Source organism: Magnolia sinica, chromosome 5, assembly GCF_029962835.1.
Source record: "Magnolia sinica isolate HGM2019 chromosome 5, MsV1, whole genome shotgun sequence".
NCBI classification, from domain to species: domain Eukaryota; kingdom Viridiplantae; phylum Streptophyta; class Magnoliopsida; order Magnoliales; family Magnoliaceae; genus Magnolia; species Magnolia sinica.
This window is the reverse complement of record NC_080577.1, coordinates 77,205,913-77,232,051: the sequence shown is the minus strand read 5'-3', so window position 1 is coordinate 77,232,051 and position 26,139 is coordinate 77,205,913. Positions and strand designations below refer to the sequence as shown.

General features: G+C 40.6%; 1 protein-coding gene and 1 non-coding gene across 2 annotated transcripts; one reads left to right on the top strand and one right to left on the bottom strand.

Annotated features, from left to right (window-relative positions):
• Positions 1–9,010: 9,010 nt before the first annotated feature.
• Positions 9,011–9,117, bottom strand: LOC131247470 (small nucleolar RNA R71). The gene has a single exon (XR_009171763.1). It is a non-coding gene; the product is annotated as a small nucleolar RNA R71 (small nucleolar RNA).
• Positions 9,118–21,853: 12,736 nt separating this feature from the next.
• Positions 21,854–24,989, top strand: LOC131246168 (cytochrome P450 71A1-like). The gene is made up of 2 exons (XM_058246075.1): positions 21,854–22,757; positions 24,289–24,989. Exons 1-2 carry the CDS (start codon positions 21,885–21,887, stop codon positions 24,919–24,921), a joined length of 1,506 nt encoding a protein of 501 aa, XP_058102058.1. The 5' UTR covers positions 21,854–21,884; the 3' UTR covers positions 24,922–24,989.
• Positions 24,990–26,139: the final 1,150 nt, after the last annotated feature.

Here is a 26,139-nt window from a genome sequence, read left to right as displayed (position 1 = left end):
TAATGTCGGCGGTGCAAGCTACTCTAAACTTACCCATCTGAGAAATCAATAGTATCTACATCAATAATATTGTCTGGTTGGTGTTTTAAAACACTGTCCCAAAGTGGGAGTGAGTAATCAACTTAGTGGTTTCATTAATTCTAAGTTACGCATATTATCAATTCCACTAGCACAAGTAATGATAAAACAACTTAAACACCTAGTTCCTAAATGCTTTTATTAATGCACGTGCATGTTGTCATAAGATGATGCATGCCCTCACAATCTAACACTCCCTCATAAGCGACTCCAACACTATATTCCCAAATGCCAACACTCCCTCAACATGCGACCACAATGCCCAAGTAGCCACAACTTGTGCTAATGCAATGCTATGAATGATCATGTTAGTCGAATATTTAATTAGGTCCATTCATCCAGCATGATTGAGGAAGCTGAAACACCTCCATTTAATCAATGGCCTTATCCAAATCACTTGGCCTAGGGCGGCCATAGTGGCTTTGAGCCTGTGATCCATGATCCAAATTTATATATCACTCATTTATCTCATAAATCAATAACTCCAAAAGTAAGACATGATACCTAAAGGTGTGAAGATCAAGTCGATATGGGTCATCACCCAAACACTGAGTATGATCATTCAGTTTCGAGATGCGGGCTTGTTACATTAAACCTAATCACCATAAGAAAAGGGGCTTGTCACCCAATTCCATTCATGCCCAGGTCATTCGAATGGTGATCTGGCACAAAACCATCAGCCGGGTAATTTTACAGGGGTTGTTCAAATAAGGATCTATCACCTCTTATACTCGCTGGTCACTACGAGGAAGCTCATCACCCCAGTGTAGGCTGATAACATGGACACGGTGTCTCATACCACCATGCCCGGCTCCCGAGACTTGAGGATCGTATCATTAACGGTTAATAGTATACCTCCCAAAGGTATGGGGTGCTTTATATTCAAGCAAGCATGATCATACATGGTGAACACATAAGGTTGGTAGGGTGTTAGGCCAATTCGGTTGACTCAAACAAACTCTAGCATAGCCGGCATTGGGTGCAAGCATTCTATGTAGTTCGACTACTACCGGTTATCTGTGTTCAGCCCAGATCAATTAGACTAGTATCGGGTGGTCAACCCAATCGGGCCCGCCCTCATGGATCTGCAGTTTTTCGGCCAACCCAACAATCCATGTAGTCTCAATCAGTTAACCATACTAATAAATTAACTAACGTGACTACATGGATAGATGCAAATGATAATTTAAATAATTCCACTCTATTGGACATTTTATCAAACAAGTAAGTGCGTTGCACTAAGCTAACAATTTACGGTAAGTGAGTGGCCATACAAGTGTGCTGGTTAGTAAGCATTCATCTACGCATTATCTCAATCATCAATCGGTACTGATTAGCACACTTGCATCTAGTCACAACCAATAGTAACTAGTACTGGTTAGCATGCATCAATCTACGCACTACACAATCATAAATCGACACTAATTACATATATTGGCCCATATATTTTCCAAATCAATAATTAGCACTGGTTAGCATACATCTGTCTATGCACTATACATTCATAAATCGACACAAATTATCATGCATTGGCCAATACATTATCCAAATCAATAATCGGCATGGTTAACATGAATTCTTATACGCACTACACGTTCGCAAATCAACACTAACTATCTTGCAGTCATCCATTCATAACATAAATCATTAATTGTGACATAAGGTTCAATAAACAGAAACCTAGGGGTAATGGTCTGCACATTGGAGTTTGCGCCGAGTTTGGGGGATCATTCCTAGCTTAAGTTCCCACGAATCAACTACTCAACATTTTGAGGGCTCATTCCTAGGTTAAGTTCATACGAATTAACTCCCCAACATCTTGCAACAAGACGATGGGCTTATAAGGGATCATACAATTGGTTCTCAAGAGAATACTCACATAAAAAGGTTGGTTTCTCACCCAAATCATTGCCAGGAGAAGTTTCGACAATATGATGTGGTGTGGATGGGTCATCGGCCAGTGGGGGCGGGGTGGATCCACTACACCAGCTCCTCTCCCTTACTTCCCAGTCTTTCCACCTCTCCTTCTCTCTCCCTTCGTAATAAAAATTCGTATGGGAGTGAGGGGGGGTGTTAAATAAGGCTTTATATAGGGCAAAAAATGTTTAAAATGGCCCTGAACCTCCCTTTTCTATTAGACTTGTCCTGGGGGAAGTCATTTTTGAATTTACAGGGCCTTATGGGGACCCCCTAGCTCATTTACACCATGGGGCATGTGCACCTCTATGGGATCTACGTTTTATCACAATCTAACGGCAATTGGACTCTCCGATTAGCCATGGGGGCCCCACTTGGGATGGACGGCCACCGATGATCAATCGGGGCTGTGGATATACAAATATGTAGAGGAAAATATCATTAACTCACACCTCAAGTTTGGTCAGAACCCAACGGTCGAAAATTTGCAACTTCACAAAAGAGCAGGGAGCCTAATTCACTTAAATTTTTAGGGTTTTACCTGGGGCATTTGCACATCCCTTGTACACAGCCTTCGGCCCAAGTTGATAAATTCTAGATACTATCCCAGCTCGACATCCGCGATGGACATCAAGCCCGGTAAGACGGTCATTATTCTATAATTTTGAGTTAATGGCCCACTAATGAGTGGTATAGAGCTTATTCGGATAATCAGGGCATTTATAGAACAAACTAGGTGGCAAGATTTGTTGTACATGACAAATAGAGTTTGGATTAGTTAAGTTTATATTGTAGCCTACTTGCAATTAGTGGAAATGGTAATTCGGCTCTAGTCACCCTAATTAAGGACAATAATTCAATTATACTCGAAGTTATCCGAATTAGTAAAATATATTAAAAATAGAAAATATTAATTTAATTAAATAGGATGATTCCTAGTATAATTAGAAGAAAATCCTAAGAAGATATCGAATACAAAAACTCTAAGATGGTAAATATATGTGTAGTTCATCAGCAATGTGTAATTGCAGAAATTTTCAATTTCAATAGTTTCATTTTATATATTAATTTTGGTACTTTTAACTATTATCTTATTTGTATTATTTTTTTAGTAGTTCATCATCAAGTCTAATTTACCTCTACCAAAATTCATTACATTCCAATTTATAGAAAAATTCTAAAAATTCTGGGAGTACCAACTGCGTGAATCTGTTGATTTTTGTACAGTTTCTAAAAAGTCCTAAAATTTACCTCCTTTAGGTTTTGTTTTTATTTATTTTATTTATTTTTTTTCCCATGAAACTAGACTCATCAAGCTTCAATGTTGTTTTTGAATCACCTGAATCGAAGTTGTAGAAAAATAGATATGACTTTTTAAAGTCAATACACTAAAACTGTCAAAATCCAAACATGCAGAATATTACTAAACAAAGCTACTCAGTTACACTGAGTCCCACCCAGTGCAACCGAACCCTGCTATCCAGATTTGCTTGGTTGCTTGAGGTTTACTTAATGCTATTGGGCAGGGCTACCCCAGTTGCCCTAATTTACTTGGTGCAAACAAACCTTGTTGTCCATATTCTTCAAAATTCTCAGATTTCACTTAGGTGGTTTCAGTGGATCCAAGGTCACTCCTTTTGGTCCCAAACACATGAAAATATACACACAGACTAGCACTTAAGTCGATAAATCAAAGGTACTACCTAAGGACATATAATTCCCAACTAGCAAAAAATCTAGAGCGTTACATCTATGTTGAAGGAGACCGAGCCATCATTTACTGAGGGCATTATGAGTGCCCAAATCCTGCCCAAATTTCGAATGCTACAAATTGCCCCCTACTCCGAGTCTAGAGACTTGGTCGAGCATTTCGAATTGTTCAAGGCATGGATAGAGCTCCAAGGCACGTCGTATTCGGTTATGTGTCGAGCCTTCTCCCTGACTTTATCGGGGACTGCACGAAAATGTTTTCGGCAATTAAAACCGAATCCATTAGTTCGTTCGCATAACTCAGCAAGGTCTTTGTCACACAATTCATTGGTGGAACAGACAAAAGAAAGTCATTAACTCATCTTCTCATAATTACTCAGAGGGAGAACAAGCTGTTAAAAGACTACGTCATCCGTTATAACGCTGAAGCTGTTTAGGTCAACGATTATTCTGACCAGATATCTCTTACAGTCATGGTAGTCGGCCTTAAATGAGGAAAGATCCTCTTTTCTATTAGTAAGACCCCCCAACTACCCTCGCCGACTTACTTAATTGAGCTAAAAAATATTTTAATGCCAAGGAGTTCTTTAGTTCACGAAGAACTACTTGAAAAGGAAACAATTCAACTAAGGATAGGAAGCGAAGGCAAGAAGGGGAACCCTCTGCCTTTAACGTTAAAAGAAATAAAGAGGACGACCAAGACCAAGACCATCGTACCAATAGACATCCGGAAGGTCGCTTGCATCGGTACACTCCCTTGAACACCAATTTGGAGTAGGTACTTGAGGAAGTTGGGTAAGTTAAGGAAACCTGATAACCGAGCTAAACCAATCAACCGAATTCGGTAATAAGACTTGTCAGCCAATCCCAATCTACTCGACTTAAAGCGGCCTCCCTTTTTAAAAGGGAAAAATTTGCTTATGATTCTACTATTGTGTTTTTTACTACTTTATAGGTCCTACAATAAAAGAACTTTCCCAGGTTAAGGGAAGAAATTTTTTTTAAATGATTTCTCAATTATTCGAACTACACAACCAATTATGAGGGCTTCCCTTAGTGCGAGGGAAGAAAGTCCGCCACTATGAATTTTACTATGAAAGAACCTCCCCAGGTAAGGGGAGGAGAATTTCTTTCAAATTCCGACCATCCAAGCTACGTGATCGACGACCGGGACTTTCCTCATTTGAAGGGAAGAAAAGTCTCTCCTATTAGTTCTACATCAACCGGTGATTGGGACTTTCCTCAGTTAAAGGACAAAAAGTCTCTCCTATTAATTCTACCGTACACGATATACCACTTAACAATCGACTTATCGATCTTACAATTACTCGGCCTGGTAGCTCTACTTCTTTCAACCTCTTGACCTCCTGATCTCTTTGGCACAAGGTATCACATAATGTCAGTCCACACTAACTTACTTCAAGGGCGCCTGAAGAACGCTCGTAAGTAAGGGGCTACTGTTATGAGTAAAAATGGACTGACCAGATGTACAAAATCGAAGACTGTGGATTGATTGAGGGCCAAAAAAATGACCTTGACCTCAAGTACTAACCTCAACCTCGAAGGTTGGCCTCAATACCGACCTCAGCCTTTGGTACCAACCTCGGCCTCGAAGGTTAACCTCGAATATCAGCCACCACCTTGGAATAGAAATATACTTATAATATATTAAGATAGGATTATCCTCCGAGATAATCACCGATGATCTTAAGAAGTTAACCATGACACGTTCGGAGAAAGATCTTGATCAGGGTCAAATATTGCATATCAGACCCCAGTAATTACCAGATTTTACGTATATGATAATGCTTAATGAAGTATTTTAATTGTATTTTTGTTACAGGATGAAGTCAGGAGCGTTAACTGAAATATGATGTTAAGAACATGAATTTGGCACTCCAAAATTACCAGAGCACGGGATGGACTCCAGAAAACCAATAGTGAAGATTTTACACGCCTGGGATTGAGGAAAGCAAGGCAAAAGGTGTTCGAAAAGGGTCCAGAATGCAAGATCACATGTTTCCCGCCATCCGATCAACTCGAAACTTCATACACGTGATGGGGACCATAATTTAACCGTACATATTAAATTTTAGCCATTGAAGATCTCGGGAAGTGGTCTAACGGCCAGATCAGCCCCTTAATTCATTAAGTGGGGCCCGCTGGATATCTGGATATACATCAATTTTGGTCCTGACGGTGGAAATAATATGATAAAAAGGATGGACGGTGCAGATTTCTCAAAAGTATCACAGTGGACCCCACCTTGGGTGACATGTGCATGGTGCACATGTGCACTGCATGTGCACCGAACGAGCATAAGTCGGTCAGCAGCGCTGACCCGACTTCATCCCTTCAAAAAATGGAATTTTTCGTTTCCAGCGCCGCAACGGGCGGAAAGGCGTTTTTTACGGACCGCTGTGGGCCCCACCGGTAACACGTACGGCCGATCCGAGCAGTCCATCGTGTAGATGGGTTCGAGAACTACAAAACCATGCTGATGTTCCACTCCCATACATGCACACGTGTTCGGTACAGAGGACACAAGCAAGCTGCCCCATGACGTCCAGAACGAAAACAGCATGATTCCTTCTTTGGCCGCGTCCACGCAAGTTCAAAACCATCCATCTTTGAATGAAATCTCGTCCTCTATCCAATGGACGGGGTGGATTTCCCCGAAAACGCTTATGTGGGGCCTACCGAGCATCGGAGCGCCGGACGTGCGAAGGCTTACGCACGTCCGCGAAGAGCTGACTTCCGGGCGGTTGTGGCCCACCATCTTCGATCAGATGGAAGATTTGATCCGTCCATCGTGTAGAAGGCTTCGAGAGCTTCAAAACCATGTTGATATTCCTCGCCCATGCGTACACACGTGTGCGGTACAGAGGCCAAAAGTAGACTGCCCCGGGACGTTCAAAACTGAGTTTTTTTGAGATTTCTTCTGTGGGCCGCGCTAATGGATCTTCAAAACCACCCATTCTTGACTGAAATTTCGTCCTGAATCCAATAGACGGGGTGGATTTTCCAGAAAATACCTCTGTGGGGCCCACCGATCACGGCTGCGAAAATTTGTACTCCGAGTCCTTCTACGACTCTGCCACCGACCCCAGCCATCCAGCAACTATAAAAGGGGAGTTTTGGACGTGGGAAAGGCATTCAGAACCAGGGGATTCCAGATCTGGAGCAAGGAAGAGAAGAAAGAGAAGAAAGAGAAGAAAGAAGAGAGAGAGAGATTGTTTGGTTTGATGTTTTTTCATGAATTTTATTTAATATTTTTTATGGATTTTATGGGTCACTAATCTCTCAGCTAGGGCTGAGATGAAGCCCTTAATTTGATCAGCTCTTGTGTTGGTTGATTTACTTTGAAGTTCAATTAATTTGTTTCTTTCTCTAAGTGGGCTTTATGGGTTTAAATTCTATACTTCTCCATCTATGAACTTGATTAAAGTATATATATGGATGTTGTTTGGATGCTTATTATAGGTGCTTGTGTCTGATCAAGAACAAGTTTCCTATAGAGGAAGAAACAGGGTGCTTTAATGAATGTACATTCCATGTACCCGACCAAGGATATGGGATATGTCATTCATGGCATTGCTTAAAGGAATTAAACAGTTTGTATGCCCGATTAAGGACACAGATTGTGCTTTCTCTATTTAAGTGGTATCAATCTAGATCAAGGTGAATCAATAGACAAAACAAGGGTTAGGATAATTAGGGGTGGATTCGAAAGTCCTAGTGCTCTCTCTCTGATTGAATTTTCTTCCCTGTTCTTAATTAATTGATTTTCATAAAATTGTGCTTAGTAATTCATTCCATTATTTGTTGGATTAGTTAAGGAGAATCATAGATTTGAATTGTGACGACCAGTCCTCGTGGGAACGATCTCGTAGACAAAACAAGGGTTAGGATAATTAGGGGTGGATTCGAAAGTCCTTGTGCTCTCTCTCTGATTGAATTTTCTTCCCTGTTCTTAATTAATTGATTTTCATAAAATTGTGCTTAGTAATTCATTCCATTATTTGTTGGATTAGTTAAGGAGAATCATAGATTTGAATTGTGACGACCAGTCCTCGTGGGAACGATCTCGTAATACGTACCGTATCTGCATCTGATTCGTATACTTGCGAGTTTAAAAATCATTTAAATCATGTTGGTTTAAATAAAACATCAAGTTTTTGGCGCCGTTGCCGGGGACTGTTTCGGTCCAATTAGATTTAAGATTCTCTCTTATCATAATTCATAGTCTTAGGTTTTTTTTTTTTTACTAACTTTAGGTTAAATTTTTATTTTTAGAAACTAACCTATTTCCTGTTTTGTAGGGACCTGACATAAACTACTAATTTGGTAATCTCTTTCCAAATTTTCTATTTTTTTTTCTAATTTCTATTTTTAGAATTAAGGTTTTATTTTTTTAGAAAGTTTCTACTTCTAGGCTATTTTATTTTATTTTTAGAAATTTCCTATTTTCTAATTCTAGATTCTGATTCTTCTTTCAAGTAACTTTCTATTTTCTAGTTTTAGAAATAATTTTTTCCCTTTTTGGAAACTAACTTAGTTTTTATTTCTAAGATTAGAAACCTTCTTTTTTTTAGAAATTAACCGTTGCTTAGGATTTATTTATTATTTTTTTTCTAGCATTATTTTAGTAAATTTAATTTTTTTTTTGTTTTCATTTTGTTTACAGGAATTAAGGAAGGAAGCTGCTAAATAACATTGTCTTCAAAAGGAGGAGCTCTCAAATCTACAGACATTCATCATCTCCTTTGCCGGGTTCTTCTTTCCAATTCTCATTTACATAGCTTTTTCTTGTTTTAAAATCTCATAGTTTATGCTAGGACGTAGATCTCTGAATATAGAACTAGCACCGTTTGATCCTGAGATTGAAAGAACAATTCGTGAAAGATTGAGAAATAATCCTGTTGAAATGGCGAATGAGACTGAAGTTAAAGCTCTCAAAGATTATTCAGCTCCTGTCCAATTTAATGCGCCTTCATGCATAGTGTTGCCAACCACTACGGCAACACACTTTGAACTTAAACCTGGAGTCATACAATTGTTGCCATCCTTTTATGGATTGGACAAGGAGGACCCATATCATCATGTGAAAGAATTCTTAAACATTTGCTCCACCTTTAAGTTCCAAAACTTCTCAGACGATTCGATCCGCCTACGCCTGTTTCCTTTTTCTTTGAAGGATAAGGCGAAAGCATGGTTGAATTCTCTAGAAGTTGGATCTATCACTACATGGGACCAACTGTCTAAGAAGTTCTTAAACAAGTTCTTCCCTCTTCACAAAACCAATGCCCTCCGTAGAGAAATTACTAACTTCACACAAAAAGAGGGCGAGCACTTTCATGAATGTTGGGAAAGATGGAAGGACTTGCTTCTTAAATGTCCTCACCATGGTTTTGAGAAGTGGCAACAAGTTCAATACTTCTATGACGGTCTGACACCACAGAACCGTCGCATGGTTGATGCCACCAGTGGAGGGTCATTCATGACCAAAAGTGATGTCGAAGCGTGGAACTTTTTTGAAACCTTGTGCGAAAATTCCCAGCAATGGGATTATTCAAATAGAGGTGACAGAAGTCCCCAACCACAAAAGAGAGGTGGTATATATGAGATAGGAGTCATGCCAGAGCTGAGCGCCAAGCTTGATAACCTGACAAAGAAAGTTGATGCTCTGGTATTAAATAATGGACCACCACAAACAGCTCAAGTCGAGGCATATGCCACATGTTCTAGCCCTGCCCATCCTATGCAGTCTTGTCCATCTGGTGCAGCATTCCCAGAACTTCTCTCTGAACAAGTTCATGCTATGAACACTTTTCACAAATCTGGGAATGATCCTTACTCGAACACATACAACCCAGGGTGGGCTAGACATCCAAATTTTTCTTGGGCAAAAGGACCACAACAAGGAGGACCATTTGGAAATCCTCCTATGCAACCTTACTCCCAAGTGGGCAATCAACAACCTCAGCAGTTCTCACAGTATCAACAACTGCCTACACAATCAAGGAAACCATCTCTTGAGGATACACTCCATCTTTTCATGCAGAGTTCTCTCCAATTCCAAAAAGACACCCAACAAACCTTACTGGCCAACCAGCAAAGCTTACATGCAAATGCACAATCCATTGCCAAGCTGGAAGTACAATTGGGTCAACTAGCTGCCACATTGAGTGAGAGAGAGAAGGGCAAGCTCCCTAGCCAACCTGAGGCTAATCCAAAGGGACAGTATGAGATTGGCTCTAATTCCAACCAAGGGCAATATCATGAACAGGCCAAATCGATCACTACCTTTAGGTCAGGCAAGTAGATTGATAACAGAATAGATATGCCTGGGGATGAATCAAATTCTAAAACAGAAGATCAAGATGAAGCAGAGAACCATACCAATGCATCCAAAGTCCAAAAGCTCTCTGACTCTCTAAGAGCCACTAATGTGCCACCTTATGTGCCCAAAGCACCCTTTCCTCAACGTCTGGCACCAATAAAGAAAAGAAATAACTTTGATGAAATCTTGGATGTGTTTCAAAAAGTGCAAGTCAACATCCCGTTGCTTGACGCTATCAAGCAAGTCCCTGCTTACGCTAAGTTTCTTAAAGATTTATGCACTCAAAAGCGTAAGCAGAATGTTCATAAGAAAGTCTTCCTTGCAGAGCAGCTCAGCTCCATGATTCAACATAACACCCCTCCTAAATTTAGGGATCCAGGAGCTCCCACCATTTCTTGCGGCATAGGAGATCATAAGATCGGGAAGGCATTACTTGATTTAGGGGCGAGTGTCAATTTGTTACCATATTCGGTTTATGAGCAGCTAGGACTTGGTGAGTTGAAACCGACTAAGGTAACATTACAACTAGCTGATAGATCTGTCAAGGTGCCCCGGGGTGTTATTGAAGATGTGTTAATCCAGGTTGATAAATTTTATTTTCCAGTGGATTTCATAGTTATAGATACTCAGCCTGTCCAGAATCTTAGTTAGATTCCAGTCATTTTGGGTCGTCCATTTTTGGCCACATCTAATGCTATTATCAATTGCAGGAATGGAGTTATGAAATTGTCCTTTGGTAACATGAATATTAAACTCAATGTTTTTAATGCAGGACAACAACCCTCAGATTTGGATGACATATTTGAAGTGGACATGATCGAGAGCCTTGTGCAGGACTCCTTCCGTACATCTTTCGAAGATCCTCTTGAGACCTGCTTAGCACAATCGGGCATGGATTTTGACATTGATAGTCCCATCCATGAAGTCAATGCATTGCTCGACTCTACTCCTATATTGGAGACTGAAAAATGGAGAGCGAAAGTGGAACCTCTTCATCCCTCTGAGACTCTTCCTGACAGCACAGTTTGTAACTCTGAGAAGACAAAGGCGAGCAGGCTGCTTAATGTTCTTAGAGCATATAAGGCAGCAATTGAACGGAAGATAGTGGAAATACAGGGAGTATGCCCCACGATATGTATGGATCATGCTGTGGAAATGTCGCATAACATGCAAAGAAAGCGTGATCCTAACATAGAAGAAGTCGTTCGAGCAGAAGTCCTTAAATTATTTGACGACAGTGTCAGTTGCCTTATTTCAGATAGCACAGTTCATGGGAACTCACGTCACTTGTCTGGGATCGGTTAATGAAAGTGTTGAGGTAATTTCTTTGGCGGACCCTGGTTATAAAGATTATTTCATTCATGGTCCGTTCTTGTCTAGTTGAAGACGTTAAACTTAGCGCTCCTAGGACGCAACCCAAATTTTCATTCCATTTCACTTTTCTCATTCATTAGTTCAATGTTTGTGGGTAGCATTGCTGCAAACCCTCACGAGACTACAACTCGTCCACTAGGGGTAACCTAGGGGTTTAAAGGCTTGTTGCATGCGCTAAATGCAATCGAGAGCACCTGCGAAAGTGGTATAGGTAGGATCTTCTTTTCTTTTTCTTTTTGTTATTTTCGCTTCTGTTAATTTCTCTCTTGCCCTAACTTGCTCTTACATTGATAATTTTGGGAAGCCTCTTGATTCTCCGTCCAGGTACTATCTTTCCCTCATTTCTCTTTTATTATTCGTTGTCCCATGTGCATCGCATGATTATTTCTTTTACATTGAGGACAATGTAGATTTTAGGTTGGGGGTGGGAGATTAGGTTACCTAATCAGTATTTTCTTGGTCTTGAGCAAAATTTGTGAAAATTTTAAATTTTTTTTTTCTGGAATTTCTATTGAATTCAAAGTGATTTTGAAGGATAGTTGTGATTTTACCATTATAAGCTACATGATGTTGGTAACTAATGACTCTTGGATTCGGCCATCTGCTTGATTTCACAGTCCATTTTAATTTGTTAATCCATGATTAGACGTTGTAAACATTGATTGAGTCATGATTTCACATATCACATCTCGCACACATTAAGCTTTCGGCTCGATAACTGAATGATTAACTTGGTAAAAAGAAGAATTAAAAGGCTAAGTCACATAATCTTCACCATAGGTTTGCTCCCTATAGGTATAGATTTGATTCTCCATAGTTGACTTATAAAAAATGAGGCGACGAGTTTTCGCCATCGGTTTCCTCCCTATAGGTAAGAATTTGATTCCCCTCATTTGCGTTAATGCTCATAAAGAAAATCAAAGGCTGGTAAAATTAAAAATTAATCTGTGAGATAAGTGTTGGTTTCAAGCTTGGTTGTCACAAATTACCAATGATATCATGAGATTGACAATTGGATCTCTTAATGTTTGTAAGTCGAGACTACACTTTACATTCATGGAGCTCGATGTTCAGAAATGTTCTAATTAATGGATTAATATGTTGAACTCGATTATGAAGTTTACTGTGAGCTTGATTTCAGGAGAAAATTCTACTTACCATTCATGAATCTTAGAATTTTCACATCTCAGTTGTCTGTTCACAAGTTACTTGAGTTACAGGAATCATCTTTTATTTCTAAAATTATTTTTCGCATACTTTGCTCGGGACTAGCAAAATGTTGGTTGGGGGTTGTGATCAGGGTCAAATATTGCATATCAGACCCCAGTAATTACCAGATTTTACGTATATGATAATGCTTAATGGAGTATTTTAATTGTATTTTTGTTACAGGATGAAGTCAGGAGCGTTAACTGAAAGATGATGTTAAGAACATGAATTTGGCACTCCAAAATTACCAGAGCACGAGATGGACTCCAGAAAACCAATAGTGAAGATTTTACACGCCTGGGATTGAGGAAAGCAAAGCAAAAGGGGTTCGAAAAGGGTCCAGAATGCAAGATCACATGTTTCCCGCCATCCGATCAACTCGAAACTTCATACACGTGATGGGGACCATAATTTAACCGTACATATTAAATTTTAGCCATTGAAGATCTCGGGAAGTGGTCTAATGGCCAGATCAGCCCCTTAATTCATTAAGTGGGGCCCGCTGGATATCTGGATATACATCAATTTTGGTCCTGACGGTGGAAATAATATGATAAAAAGGATGGACGGTGCAGATTTCTCAAAAGTATCACAGTGGACCCCACCTTGGGTGACATGTGCATGGTGCACATGTGCACTGCATGTGCACCGAACGAGCATAAGTCGGTCAGCAGCGCTGACCCGACTTCATCCCTTCAAAAACAAAAACTCCCGTTTCTGGCGCGTGTAACGGGCGGAAAGGCGTTTTTTACGGACCGCTGTGGGCCCCACCAGTAACACGTAAGGCCGATCCGAGCCGTCCATCGTGAAGATGGGTTCGAGAACTACAAAACCATTCTGATGTTCCACTCCCATGCGAGCACACGTGTTCGGTCCAGAGGCCACAAGCAAGCTGCCCCATGACGTCCAGAATGAAAACAGCATGATTCCTTCTTTGGGCCGCGTCCACGCAAGTTCAAAACCATCCATCTTTGAACGAAATCTCGTCCTCTATCCAATGGACGGGGTGGATTTCCCCGAAAATGCTTATGTGGGGCCCACCGAGCATCGCAGCGCCGGACGTGCGAAGGCTTACGCACGTCCGCGAAGAGCTGACTTCCGGGCGGTTGTGGCCCACCATCTTCGATCAGATGGAAGATCTGATCCGTCCATCGTGTAGAAGGCTTCGAGAGCTTCAAAACCATGTTGATATTCCTCGCCCATGCGTACACACGTATGCGGTACAGAGGCCAAAAGTAGACTGCCCCGGGACGTTCAAAATCGAGTTTTTTTGAGATTTCTTCTGTGGGCCGCGCTAATGGACCTTCGAATCCACCCATTCTTGACTGAAATTTCGTCCTCTATCCAATGGACGGGGTGGATTTTCCAGAAAATACCTCTGTGGGGCCCACCGATCACGGCTGCGAAAATTTGTACTCCGAGTCCTTCTACGACTCTGCCACCGACCCCAGCCATCCAGCAGCTATAAAAGGGGAGTTTTGGACGTGGGAAAGGCATTCAGAACCAGGGGATTCCAGATCTGGAGCAAGGAAGAGAAGAAAGAGAAGAAAGAGAAGAAAGAAGAGAGAGAGAGATTGTTTGGTTTGATGTTTTTTCATGAATTTTATTTAATATTTTTTATGGATTTTATGGGTCACTAATCTCTCAGCTAGGGCTGAGATGAAGCCCTTAATTTGATCAGCTCTTGTGTTGGTTGATTTACTTTGAAGTTCAATTAATTTGTTTCTTTCTCTAAGTGGGCTTTATGGGTTTAAATTCTATACTTCTCCATCTATGAACTTGATTAAAGTATATATATGGATGTTGTTTGGATGCTTATTATAGGTGCTTGTGTCTGATCAAGAACAAGTTTCCTATAGAGGAAGAAACAGGGTGCTTTAATGAATGTACATTCCATGTACCCGACCAAGGATATGGGATATGTCATTCATGGCATTGCTAAAAGGAATTAGACAGTTTGTATGCTCGATTAAGGACACAGATTATGCTTTCTCTATTTAAGTGGTATCAATCTAGATCAAGGTGAATCAATAAACAAAACAAGGGTTAGGCTAATTAGGGGTGGATTCGAAAGTCCTAGTGCTCTCTCTCTGATTGAATTTTCTTCCCTGTTCTTAATTAATTGATTTTCATAAAATTGTGCTTAGTAATTCATTCCATTATTTGTTGGATTAGTTAAGGAGAATCATAGATTTGAATTGTGACGACCAGTCCTCGTGGGAACGATCTCGTAATACGTACCGTATCTGCATCTGATTCGTATACTTGCGAGTTTAAAAATCATTTAAATCATGTTGGTTTAAATAAAACATCAGATCTCTTCTGTAATACGCAATCACCATCCAAGAGGCATTGTTATATATGTCTCTTAGACTAAAGCCTACAATTATAGGCCTCCTTGTTGGGGTTTGTGTTGTGGAATCACACAAATCTAGATTTATGATAACAATCCAAAAGCACCAAGCAATCACAAGAGAACACAAAGATTTAACATGAAAAACCCTTTCGGAAAAAACCACGACACAAAGCGATAGATCTTTACTATGAAAATAGAAATTACAAAGAGAGAGGACTTACTCGATTCGAACAACCTCGAATCTCACCCTTGCTACACCCTTTGAAACCCTAGAACCCCTTTTAAAAATCCTTAAAATACCTTTAGAAAGCCTTATCTTTACTTAGAAAGGCCCTAGAGACTCCTATTTATAGTTTAGGAAACTCCACTTACGTACCTCTCTAAAACTGTCTCAAATTTATGCAGTCCACGCAGAATCCGTGCACCATCTGCGTAACCTTCGACTGGTCAAGCCTGTCCCTTGACTAGTTAAAGACCTTAGGATTTTTAAAAACATTGTTACTGGACTTTAAGTTAAGCGGGCTTCGACCAGTTAAAGGGACCTTCGATTAGTCGAGTCAGTCCCTCGACTGGTCGAGCAGCGCAGTGAAACAAGATTTAAGACATCTGTTTTACAACAATCTCCACCATGTATTCAATTTTTAATTATGTAGCTTCTTGACCTCTTCTCTTATCTCTGCATCGCAGCATAGCTTCAATCAATGCTTCTTGTGCATACTCTATCCTTCTTTTACGCCATCGCCAAGCCTAGAGAAGTTGCACAGAACTTGAACTTCTCTGTAGGATCGACCTTGGTGATCATGTCTTCTGGATTCACGCTGGCGTGAATCTTCTCCAGTGTTATGCCTCCTTCCTCAAGCACCTGTCGGATAACATGGGCATCCGACTAATTGCTTCACCCGCTAGTACAAACGAGTAACCTGAAGTCGACTTTCTGAATCCACATACCCTTCCAACTTAGTCCCTGTCTTCTCAAAAGATAAGACGTAGTCTTCTTACCATCTTACCGCCATCCAATGTTGCTTGCCGAGGTATTTGCTCACAACACCGATAGCTTATGAAATAACTGGTCTAATACAGACCATGGTATGCACTGCCAACCACATTCGAATAAGGTTTATAAGACATATCCTGCTTTTTCTCATCTGTTTTGGGACATGTCATTAGGAAAACTTGAGGATAGATGCGTAGGGAGCGCTCTCTGGATTTGCCTGGTCCATCACATAATTGATCAATACCTACCCAAGGTATTATGTCCGTGATTCCCAAAACCTGCTTCTTTTCCAGTCTTAATGCCGAGAACCATCTTTACAGTCCTCTGATCCTTCATCTTGAATGTCCCAGTCTATAGTATGTCAGTTTCAAACATGTCATGATTAGTGATCTACTTGTCATCAACATATAATTCCTAACTCACCATGTAGGAATCAAATTTTATACCACTGCCTAGGCTATGGGTCGTACCACGACCTCCTATAAACTCTTTTTCTCAGCCCCTTTAACTTTGAACTGCTCTGGTTGCTTCATGTAGATCTGCTCTTTTAATTTTCCGTACAGAAGTGCAGACTCTACATCCATCCTTCCAGCTCGAGATGACATTAGCCAACCAGCGTCAATCACGAATCTAATAGAAACTTGCTATACCGTCGGCATGAATATCTCTGAGAAGTGAATCCCTTCTCTTTGAGCATAACCCTTCGCTACTAACCTCGCTCTGTATCTATGTTATATCCTCATGAAGATCCACCTGCATCTAACCACTTCTCAGCCTATTAGAAGCTCCACCAGCTCCCATGTGTCGATGTGGTACAACGAGTCCATCACATTGCCCATAGTCACCTTTCACTTCTTAGCACTAGGATCGCCTAGTGGCATTTGAATAGAAGATGGATCCCCTGCGATATTGAAATTGTCCATGTACCTCGCCGATATCTTACGATTATACCATGTGATTCTTCTCGCAGCTGACTGCTCCACCTTCTCTGTATCTCTCTTTGCGCGTCTCAGCCTTCATGCCCTGCCCGCTCATGTGGATATGCCCAGTATGCCACACACATGCAGAGGTGGAATTCACTACAGCCACTGCAGCTCCACCTTTTTAAGTGCTCCCGATCAACCTGTAAATATTATCGAGTCGTTGCACTTTCATGATTAACCGTGCCCCCTTAGATACCTCAAGGGCACCATCAATACCTGTGTATTTGCAGCCCATTGCCTCAAGTACACCAAGAAAAATCAGATTCTTTTTCATGTAAGAAACATGCCTCACCCCAGTCAGGGTATGCTCTGTCCCATCAAACATCTTGATATGCACTGTACCAACAGCCACATCATTACAGGCACTATCATTGCCCATAAATACCTATCCACCATCACACTCCCTGTAGCTATCGAATTAACTCTGACGAAGAGTCATGTGAAAAAATGTTCCTGTGTCTAGAATTCACTCCTCCTTACGATCATCGTAAAAGTATTTGATTGTAGACACAGACAAAATATCACTATCACATCCACTCGATCTATCTGATGTGGCAGCATTGGCTTCCCTATATAAAGCCTCAGATTCTTCTCTCTTAGATTTAGGATTTGTACAATCCTTCTTCATATCTCCTTCCATCACATAATTTCAATACTTTAACTTACCTTTACCCTTACCCTTAGATTTGAATTTAGAACTTGAAGATCTTGTACCTTGTTCAGAATTCCCGCCCCTCATAAACAGTGTATCGAAGATGTCCCCATGTCGTCGTTTAACTTTCTCATAGCTATCCCTTGAAGGGATGAGATAACGGTGTCGACACTCAGGGTTTTATTTGTGATGCACATTGTGTCCTTGAATGACTCATATGATGCTGGAAGAGAATTCAACAACATACATGCTTGTTCCTCATCTTTCATCACTTCTTCTATATCCAGTAATTTGCAAACCAATTTATTAAAGTTGCTGATGTGAGCCTCCAAATCTCTAGCCTCTGCTATTTTGAAGTTATATCACTACCGCTTCAAGTGTAGGCGATTTTCAGAGAATTTTTTCACATAGATATCCTCTAACTTTGCCCATAACTTAGTTGCAGTTTTCTCCCTCATGACATTGTAGAGAACCTCATCCGTGAGACAAACGGATCGATGATAAGGCCTTCTTATGAAGAGTATTCCAATCATCATCAGTCATAGTAGACTTTCACTCCTCAATAGCACCATCTTCGCCTTACTTAATTAAAGAACAAATCATCTTGATCTTTCATAAATCAAAGTTATTTTTTCTTGAGTACTTCTCTATATCATACCTAGTGCTTACCATTATTGCTTATCCCTCAGATTCAGATATGTGCCCCAACGATCGCTCTGATACCACTTGTTGGGATTTGTGCTGCGGAATCACACAGATCTAGATCTAAGATAGCAATCCAAGAGCACCAAGAAATCACAAGAGAACACAAAGATTTAACGTGGTAAACCCTTTCGGGAAAAAACCACAACCCAAAGCGACAAATCTTCACTATAAAAATAAAAATTACAAAGAAAGAGGACTTATCCGATTCGAACAACATCGAATCTCACCCTTGCTACACCCTTTAAAACCCTTAGAACCCCTTCTAGAAACCCTTAGAATACCTTTAGAAAGCCTTCGCATTACTTAGAAAGGCCCAAGGGACCCCTATTTATAGTTTAAGAAACTCCACTTACTCTCCTCTCTGAAACCGCCTCAAATTTACGCAGTTCGCGCACCATCTACGTAACCTTCGACTGGCCGAGCCTGTCCCTCGACTAGTCGAAGACCTCGGGATTTTTAGAAACATTGTCGTTGGACTTTGAGTCGAGCGGGCTTCGACCGGTCGAAGGGACCTTCAACTAGTCGAGCCAATCCCTCGACCGGTCGAGCAGCGCAGTGAAACAACATTTAAGACATCTGTTTTACAACACTCTCTACATTAAAAGGTACACCAAATATTCTGATTCTATTGCACCTATTGTAAGTCCATATCATGACTTAGGCATCGGAGGGTTCTCCGCTTTAATCGGCACACCCGATGTCTTCTCTTATTTTTCAATAAATCGCAGGTGTTCCAGCTAAAAGGAGGCGAGGCAGGATCAATCAAATTTTTACATCAATGTAACTTATTGATTAGATCCAAACACAAATATCAACTTGATCTGAAACTTTTGTGGTCCTAAGTAGTTTTTAATGGTGGGCGTTCAATCACCATTGTTTCCTGTGGTGTGGTCCACCAGAGATTTTGCGTTCAATAAGCAATCCGCATTAGCTGAATGGGGCCTATGAATGTTCATGTTCAACTCAATTACTAAGAACCCGTTTGGATGGAGAGTTGCTTAAGATAAGCTACTTATATTACTAGCTTATCTTATTTTTTACTTATTAAGAAGATAAACATGTTGGATAAACCACATATTTATCTGCTTCTTTTGTCTTTCACTCTCTCTCTTATGCCTTTCTTCACCAACTTCTAAAAAGTAGAAAAGTTTAAAAGTTTAACTGGAGTGATTACGTACTTTTTAAGTAAAAAAATTACTTATAATTAATTATAAATCAATCTTACTTATCCAGAATAAGTTACTTATTTGATGTGAGCCTCCAAATCTCTAGCCTCTGCTATTTTGAAGTTATATCACTACCGCTTCAAGTGTAGGCGATTTTCAGAGAATTTTTTCACATAGATATCCTCTAACTTTGCCCATAACTTAGTTGCAGTTTTCTCCCTCATGACATTGTAGAGAACCTCATCCGTGAGACAAACGGATCGATGATAAGGCCTTCTTATGAAGAGTATTCCAATCATCATCAGTCATAGTAGACTTTCACTCCTCAATAGCACCATCTTCGCCTTACTTAATTAAAGAACAAATCATCTTGATCTTTCATAAATCAAAGTTATTTTTTCTTGAGTACTTCTCTATATCATACCTAGTGCTTACCATTATTGCTTATCCCTCAGATTCAGATATGTGCCCCAACGATCGCTCTGATACCACTTGTTGGGATTTGTGCTGCGGAATCACACAGATCTAGATCTAAGATAGCAATCCAAGAGCACCAAGAAATCACAAGAGAACACAAAGATTTAACGTGGTAAACCCTTTCGGGAAAAAACCACAACCCAAAGCGACAAATCTTCACTATAAAAATAAAAATTACAAAGAAAGAGGACTTATCCGATTCGAACAACATCGAATCTCACCCTTGCTACACCCTTTAAAACCCTTAGAACCCCTTCTAGAAACCCTTAGAATACCTTTAGAAAGCCTTCGCATTACTTAGAAAGGCCCAAGGGACCCCTATTTATAGTTTAAGAAACTCCACTTACTCTCCTCTCTGAAACCGCCTCAAATTTACGCAGTTCGCGCACCATCTACGTAACCTTCGACTGGCCGAGCCTGTCCCTCGACTAGTCGAAGACCTCGGGATTTTTAGAAACATTGTCGTTGGACTTTGAGTCGAGCGGGCTTCGACCGGTCGAAGGGACCTTCAACTAGTCGAGCCAATCCCTCGACCGGTCGAGCAGCGCAGTGAAACAACATTTAAGACATCTGTTTTACAACACTCTCTACATTAAAAGGTACACCAAATATTCTGATTCTATTGCACCTATTGTAAGTCCATATCATGACTTAGGCATCGGAGGGTTCTCCGCTTTAATCGGCACACCCGATGTCTTCTCTTATTTTTCAATAAATCGCAGGTGTTCCAGCTAAAAGGAGGCGAGGCAGGATCAATCAAATTTTTACATCAATGTAACTTATTGATTAGATCCAAACACAAATATCAACTTGATCTGAAACTTTTGTGGTCCTAAGTAGTTTTTAATGGTGGGCGTTCAATCACCATTGTTTCCTGTGGTGTGGTCCACCAGAGATTTTGCGTTCAATAAGCAATCCGCATTAGCTGAATGGGGCCTATGAATGTTCATGTTCAACTCAATTACTAAGAACCCGTTTGGATGGAGAGTTGCTTAAGATAAGCTACTTATATTACTAGCTTATCTTATTTTTTACTTATTAAGAAGATAAACATGTTGGATAAACCACATATTTATCTGCTTCTTTTGTCTTTCACTCTCTCTCTTATGCCTTTCTTCACCAACTTCTAAAAAGTAGAAAAGTTTAAAAGTTTAACTGGAGTGATTACGTACTTTTTAAGTAAAAAAATTACTTATAATTAATTATAAATCAATCTTACTTATCCAGAATAAGTTACTTATTTGATGGTATCCAAACGGGCCCTAAATGGCCCGGAGCATCTTTAATTCCAGCGTGGTTATCCATTCCTAGTAGCCCACCAGAAGGACGCTCCTGATCATCCATTCAGCTTTGCATGTAGGCCGCCTGAGAACGGGCCAACAAACACATGATCCTCAGTCGCCACAGATGCAAAATCATATCCTTTTCAAGCGGGTCATGATGAAAGGAACAGATATTATTTCTACCATCCAATTTGCAGCAAGTGGCCATGAACGGACAACGGTGCCATTGTGCCATTGTCACGCGCGGGGAAAGACGGAACCAAGGAACGGACAACGGTGCCGTTACCCATGTGCTCAGCCCTCCAACGTGGACGTCGCCAACAAAGCAAAAGTCAAAATCACAGGGCGAAATTTTTGGACGCGGATTGCGTACTACCCCCGCCGTCCTTAGCTCCGAACGGGCAGGTCTATGAGCGGGCCCACCATAATGTATCTATACATCCAAGCCGTCTATCCCTTTTCTCAGATTATTTTAAGGTATCAAAACAAAAATGAGGCGGATCCAACGATCAAATGGACCACACCACAGATGATTCTTACATTTAATGCAACTGACATTTAAGGGTTTTTGTTTCAGGCTGAGTCTATTTAAAGCAAGACCTACGTATCTGAAACTCAAGCCAGCCTCCATCCAAAAATGTCTCTCTTCACCCCGTGGCTTCCTTTTTTTCTAATGATTCTTTCTCTTCTACCTCTTTTGCTTGTCTTACAAAAGAAAAAATCCCCTAAGCTTCCTCCAGGTCCTCCCCAGCTTCCTATCATTGGAAACCTCCACCAGCTCGGCAACTTGTCTCATCGCTCTTTTTGGCAATTCTCCGAAAAATACGGCCCACTCGTGTATCTAAAACTAGGTAGCCTACCCACCTTAGTTATTTCCTCGTCCAAACTCGCCAGTGACGTGATGAAATCTCAAGATCTCGACTTCTGCAATAGGCCTCACTTTGTTTCCTACAAGAAGCTCTCTTACAATTGCTTAGACATAGTTTTCACGCCCTACGGGGAGTATTACAGAAACATGAGGAAAATCTTCAATAATGAACTCCTTAGCGTCAAGAGGATCCAGTCGTTCGAATTCATCAGGGATGATGAGGTTGCGCGGATGATGGCATCCATATCCCGTTCTGCTTCATCTTCGACACCCATAAATCTAACTGATCTAATGTTTGCTCTCACGAGCACCATCATCTGCAGGTCTGCTTTCGGTAAGAGTTACCGGGAAGGAGATCAGAAGACCAACTTCCATGGTGTTTTTGAGGAGGCACAGAACTTGTTCGCAGCTTTCTTCTACACCGACTACATCCCGTGGTTAGGGTGGATCGACGTGCTCACTGGACAGCAGGCCCGGTTGGAGAAGAGTTTCCGGGAAATGGACGTGTTCTATGAGCAAGTAATCGACGAGCACCTCGACCCCAAGAGGGTAAAAGAGGAGCAAGAGGACCTTGTGGATGTCTTGATACGAGTCCAAAAGGATCTCCATCTCACCAGGGACCATATCAAGGCGCTGCTCATGGTAATCAACTCTTCATTCTCCTTGCCTTCCCTTCTTAGCTAGTATGAAAGAATATAAGGGTCTTTTGGCCCCATGGATTTGGGAGGATTTCAAATCCCTTGGTTGTTTTGCACCATAAAGTACCTGGGTGTTTCAAATCCCCTCAAAGAGGGGGTTTGAAATCCACAGTGATAGCTTGGATTACATCTAAAATCCTTGAAAGAGCTGCATGTGTAACATGTATGTCACCGGGCTATTATTCTATTGGGCACATAGCTCACTAATGATGTCCCAAAACAATTAGATTATTAATTGCATCACTATAATTACTTTAATATGATGATCAACACCATCTAAACATTGTCCATGTAAATCAACGATTAAAAATCATTTGTTAGTCAATCGGTCATGATTTTGTGCTTGTGGCTCATCCGAGAGTTGGAATTTCATCACTTTCGGGCAAAGAATATATTTCAGTGGGCCTATTTCAACCATTGTGTTACACATTACATACGTTCACTAATTAGATATATTAAAGTTGATTTAGTAATAGGGTGCCAAACACAACATGAGGATTTCATATGCAGTGTGTTTCAAATCCAGGGGGTTCCAAATCCACGCTCCCAAACTGTTCCAATTATTTTTTGAGAACATACCATAAAATCCAGTTAAAATGAGATCTTGATCCCTAATACATAATTACTGTTAACTAAGCTGAGACCAACTAATTTTAATTTACATGTGTACCAAATACTTCCTAAGCCTTAATTATGAAAACTAATTAGGGTCATCTATTGAAGATCATCATGTCGAAGAGGTTTGACTGCCTTTGGGCGCTGAATCACCAGCAGCACATGGTTCGCACCTCCGGCTAGTAATTCTAGCTCTACTTAAACACTCCTTTTAAGGGTTGAATGTTTGTATCATGCTATTAGATTCTTTCATACTAGCTATATGCTCTTATTTATATTTACTTAGAACTCTTAGCAGTTGAGGTTAATGCCTCCTGCCAGCCTGAGAAGTCGACCTCAAATTGGCCGTGCTCCCGTTTGACTAGGTCTTTCCTAGTTGTCATGGAAGATTCATTCAAGTGGAGCAAAAAGAGAATCACGTGACCACACTTTCGTGGATCACACGTGCACAAACACATGCACACACCTATGGGTCAACATTTAAATGAATTATGTTGTGCATTTCACCCTACCAAGGACCGTATCTTTGGAAGGTCACACCGTCAAGATACAAGACAAAAGTTATGGCTAAAGTTTCATGTTGGATGCTTACCTCACACAACTTTCTCCATTATCTAAGCTTGGAAATGGCAATGAGAGCACAGCCTCCCACTGATGCCATGTAATAGTGGATTACATAGGTTGATTAAAATCAACACTTAGGAATAGAATCAGCTGGATGTTACAAAATACCAAAAGGTAAAATGTCAAGCATTTCCACATTTATAGTAGGTAGCTTTTGGCTTAGACGTTAGACTATGATTTAAAAAAAACACACACACACACACACTTCTCTAATGTTGGCCATATTTTTGTTGCAGAATATTTTTATAGCTGGAACAGACACAGGTGCTGCAACGGTGGTCTGGTCCATGACGGAGCTCGTAAAGAAACCAAGAGTGATGAAGAAAGTACAGGATGAAATTAGAAGGATTATAGGAAACAAAGGTAAAGTAGAAGAAGATGACTTACGCCAACTTGAATATTTTAAGTTAGTGGTGAAGGAGACTTTCAGAATGCACCCTGCCGCCCCTACACTCGTTCCACGAGAAACTACTCGGCAATGTATGCTTGATGGATATGACATCGCCCCGAAAACATTGGTATTTGTCAATGCATTAGCTATTGGGCAGGAACCTGAATCATGGAAAAATCCAGGAGAGTTCTGGCCAGAGAGATTCATAGATAGCCCCATTGATTACAAAGGACAAGACTTCCAATACATTCCGTTCGGGGCAGGGCGGAGGATTTGCCCAGGGATGCATTTTGGAGTTGTCACTGTGGAAATTGCCTTGGCAAATCTTCTCTATTCTTTTAATTGGGAACTGCCTTCTGGCATGAACAAGGAGGATATCGACATGAGTGAAGTACCTGGTATCACCGTGCATAAAAAATCTCCTCTCCTCCTCGTGCCTATCAATTACATCAATTCAATGAATGGGAAAACAAACTAATAGAGGATTTCTTCATCTGATATCTAGTCATCTATATCCTACAATAATATGTGGATTGGTTTGTTTGATTTTGGATTTATGTAAATTTTCTTTTTTCTCTATTGGTCTTTTCTCATGGGTAATCATGACCATTTATCGCGTGTGATGTTCTGTTGTCCCACTTGTGTGTGGCTTAGATTGGACACCCATGCATGGTGGGACACATGAGGCCTACCTAATGATGGTGGGTGGCGGAGCTATGTCTCCAGCCCTCTGTGGTAGCGTGCTCTCAGGATCACATGATCTTGACCATTAATTGTTGGATTTTCATTGATCATGTGGTTACAGACTTGGCCAAAGTTATACTATCGATGGATGGATGATCCAACATTAGACACCATGATGTCTGGGCACCCAATTAATGTTTTGGACCGATATTGCACTATTGAATCCCTATGATTCGTCAGAACTTGATTAGGTCATATCTTACTCATTAGAGGTCTGATCAACCTCAAATTTTGTTTGAAGCCTTATATCAACATGATAAAGAGAATGGATGGTGTGGATACAACCTTACAAATCTGTGTTCGTCTTTGATTAAATCTGAATCATTGATCTTGTATTAGATGGATCTCATCCTTGAAGATTGGTTTGGTTGACATGTGACCCAATGTTGATGTGATCTTCGCATCAAATGGTTCATATCATGTAATGGGAGACCTAATATGATGTTTGAATAGGTCAGTGTAAAGGTTGAACACTGAGAACCCACTCACAAGGTCCATTTTCAAGCTTTAGATTGCGTGCTTTTGTGGCTTAACTTGGGGTGTGAAATATTTGACTTGTAATCGCTACTAGCTAGTAACTCTAATTTTCATAATCAGATAAAACATGTAAAATCATTAGAAACTGGAGAATCAGAGGACCTCTTATTTTATAATGACTCCTGATATGTGATATGGGATTCTTTGTAATTGACCTTGTTGAAGGATAAGGTGTCACACCCTAAACTCGGAAACTGGGATCACAAAATTCTCGATCGGTGAATCCGGTACAGACAGCCTCCGTAGTACCCTATTCTCAACTCCCAGCGCCCATACGTCAGATTCCGATCCTAGGATCTTACAAGGAGGATTTTCTAACGTACATTTAACACTACAAGAAATCCCACATTTAGTGACAAAACTTTTCGTCGCTAAAAGACAAAATTTCGTAGCTAAAGAGTTTTAGCGACGAAAA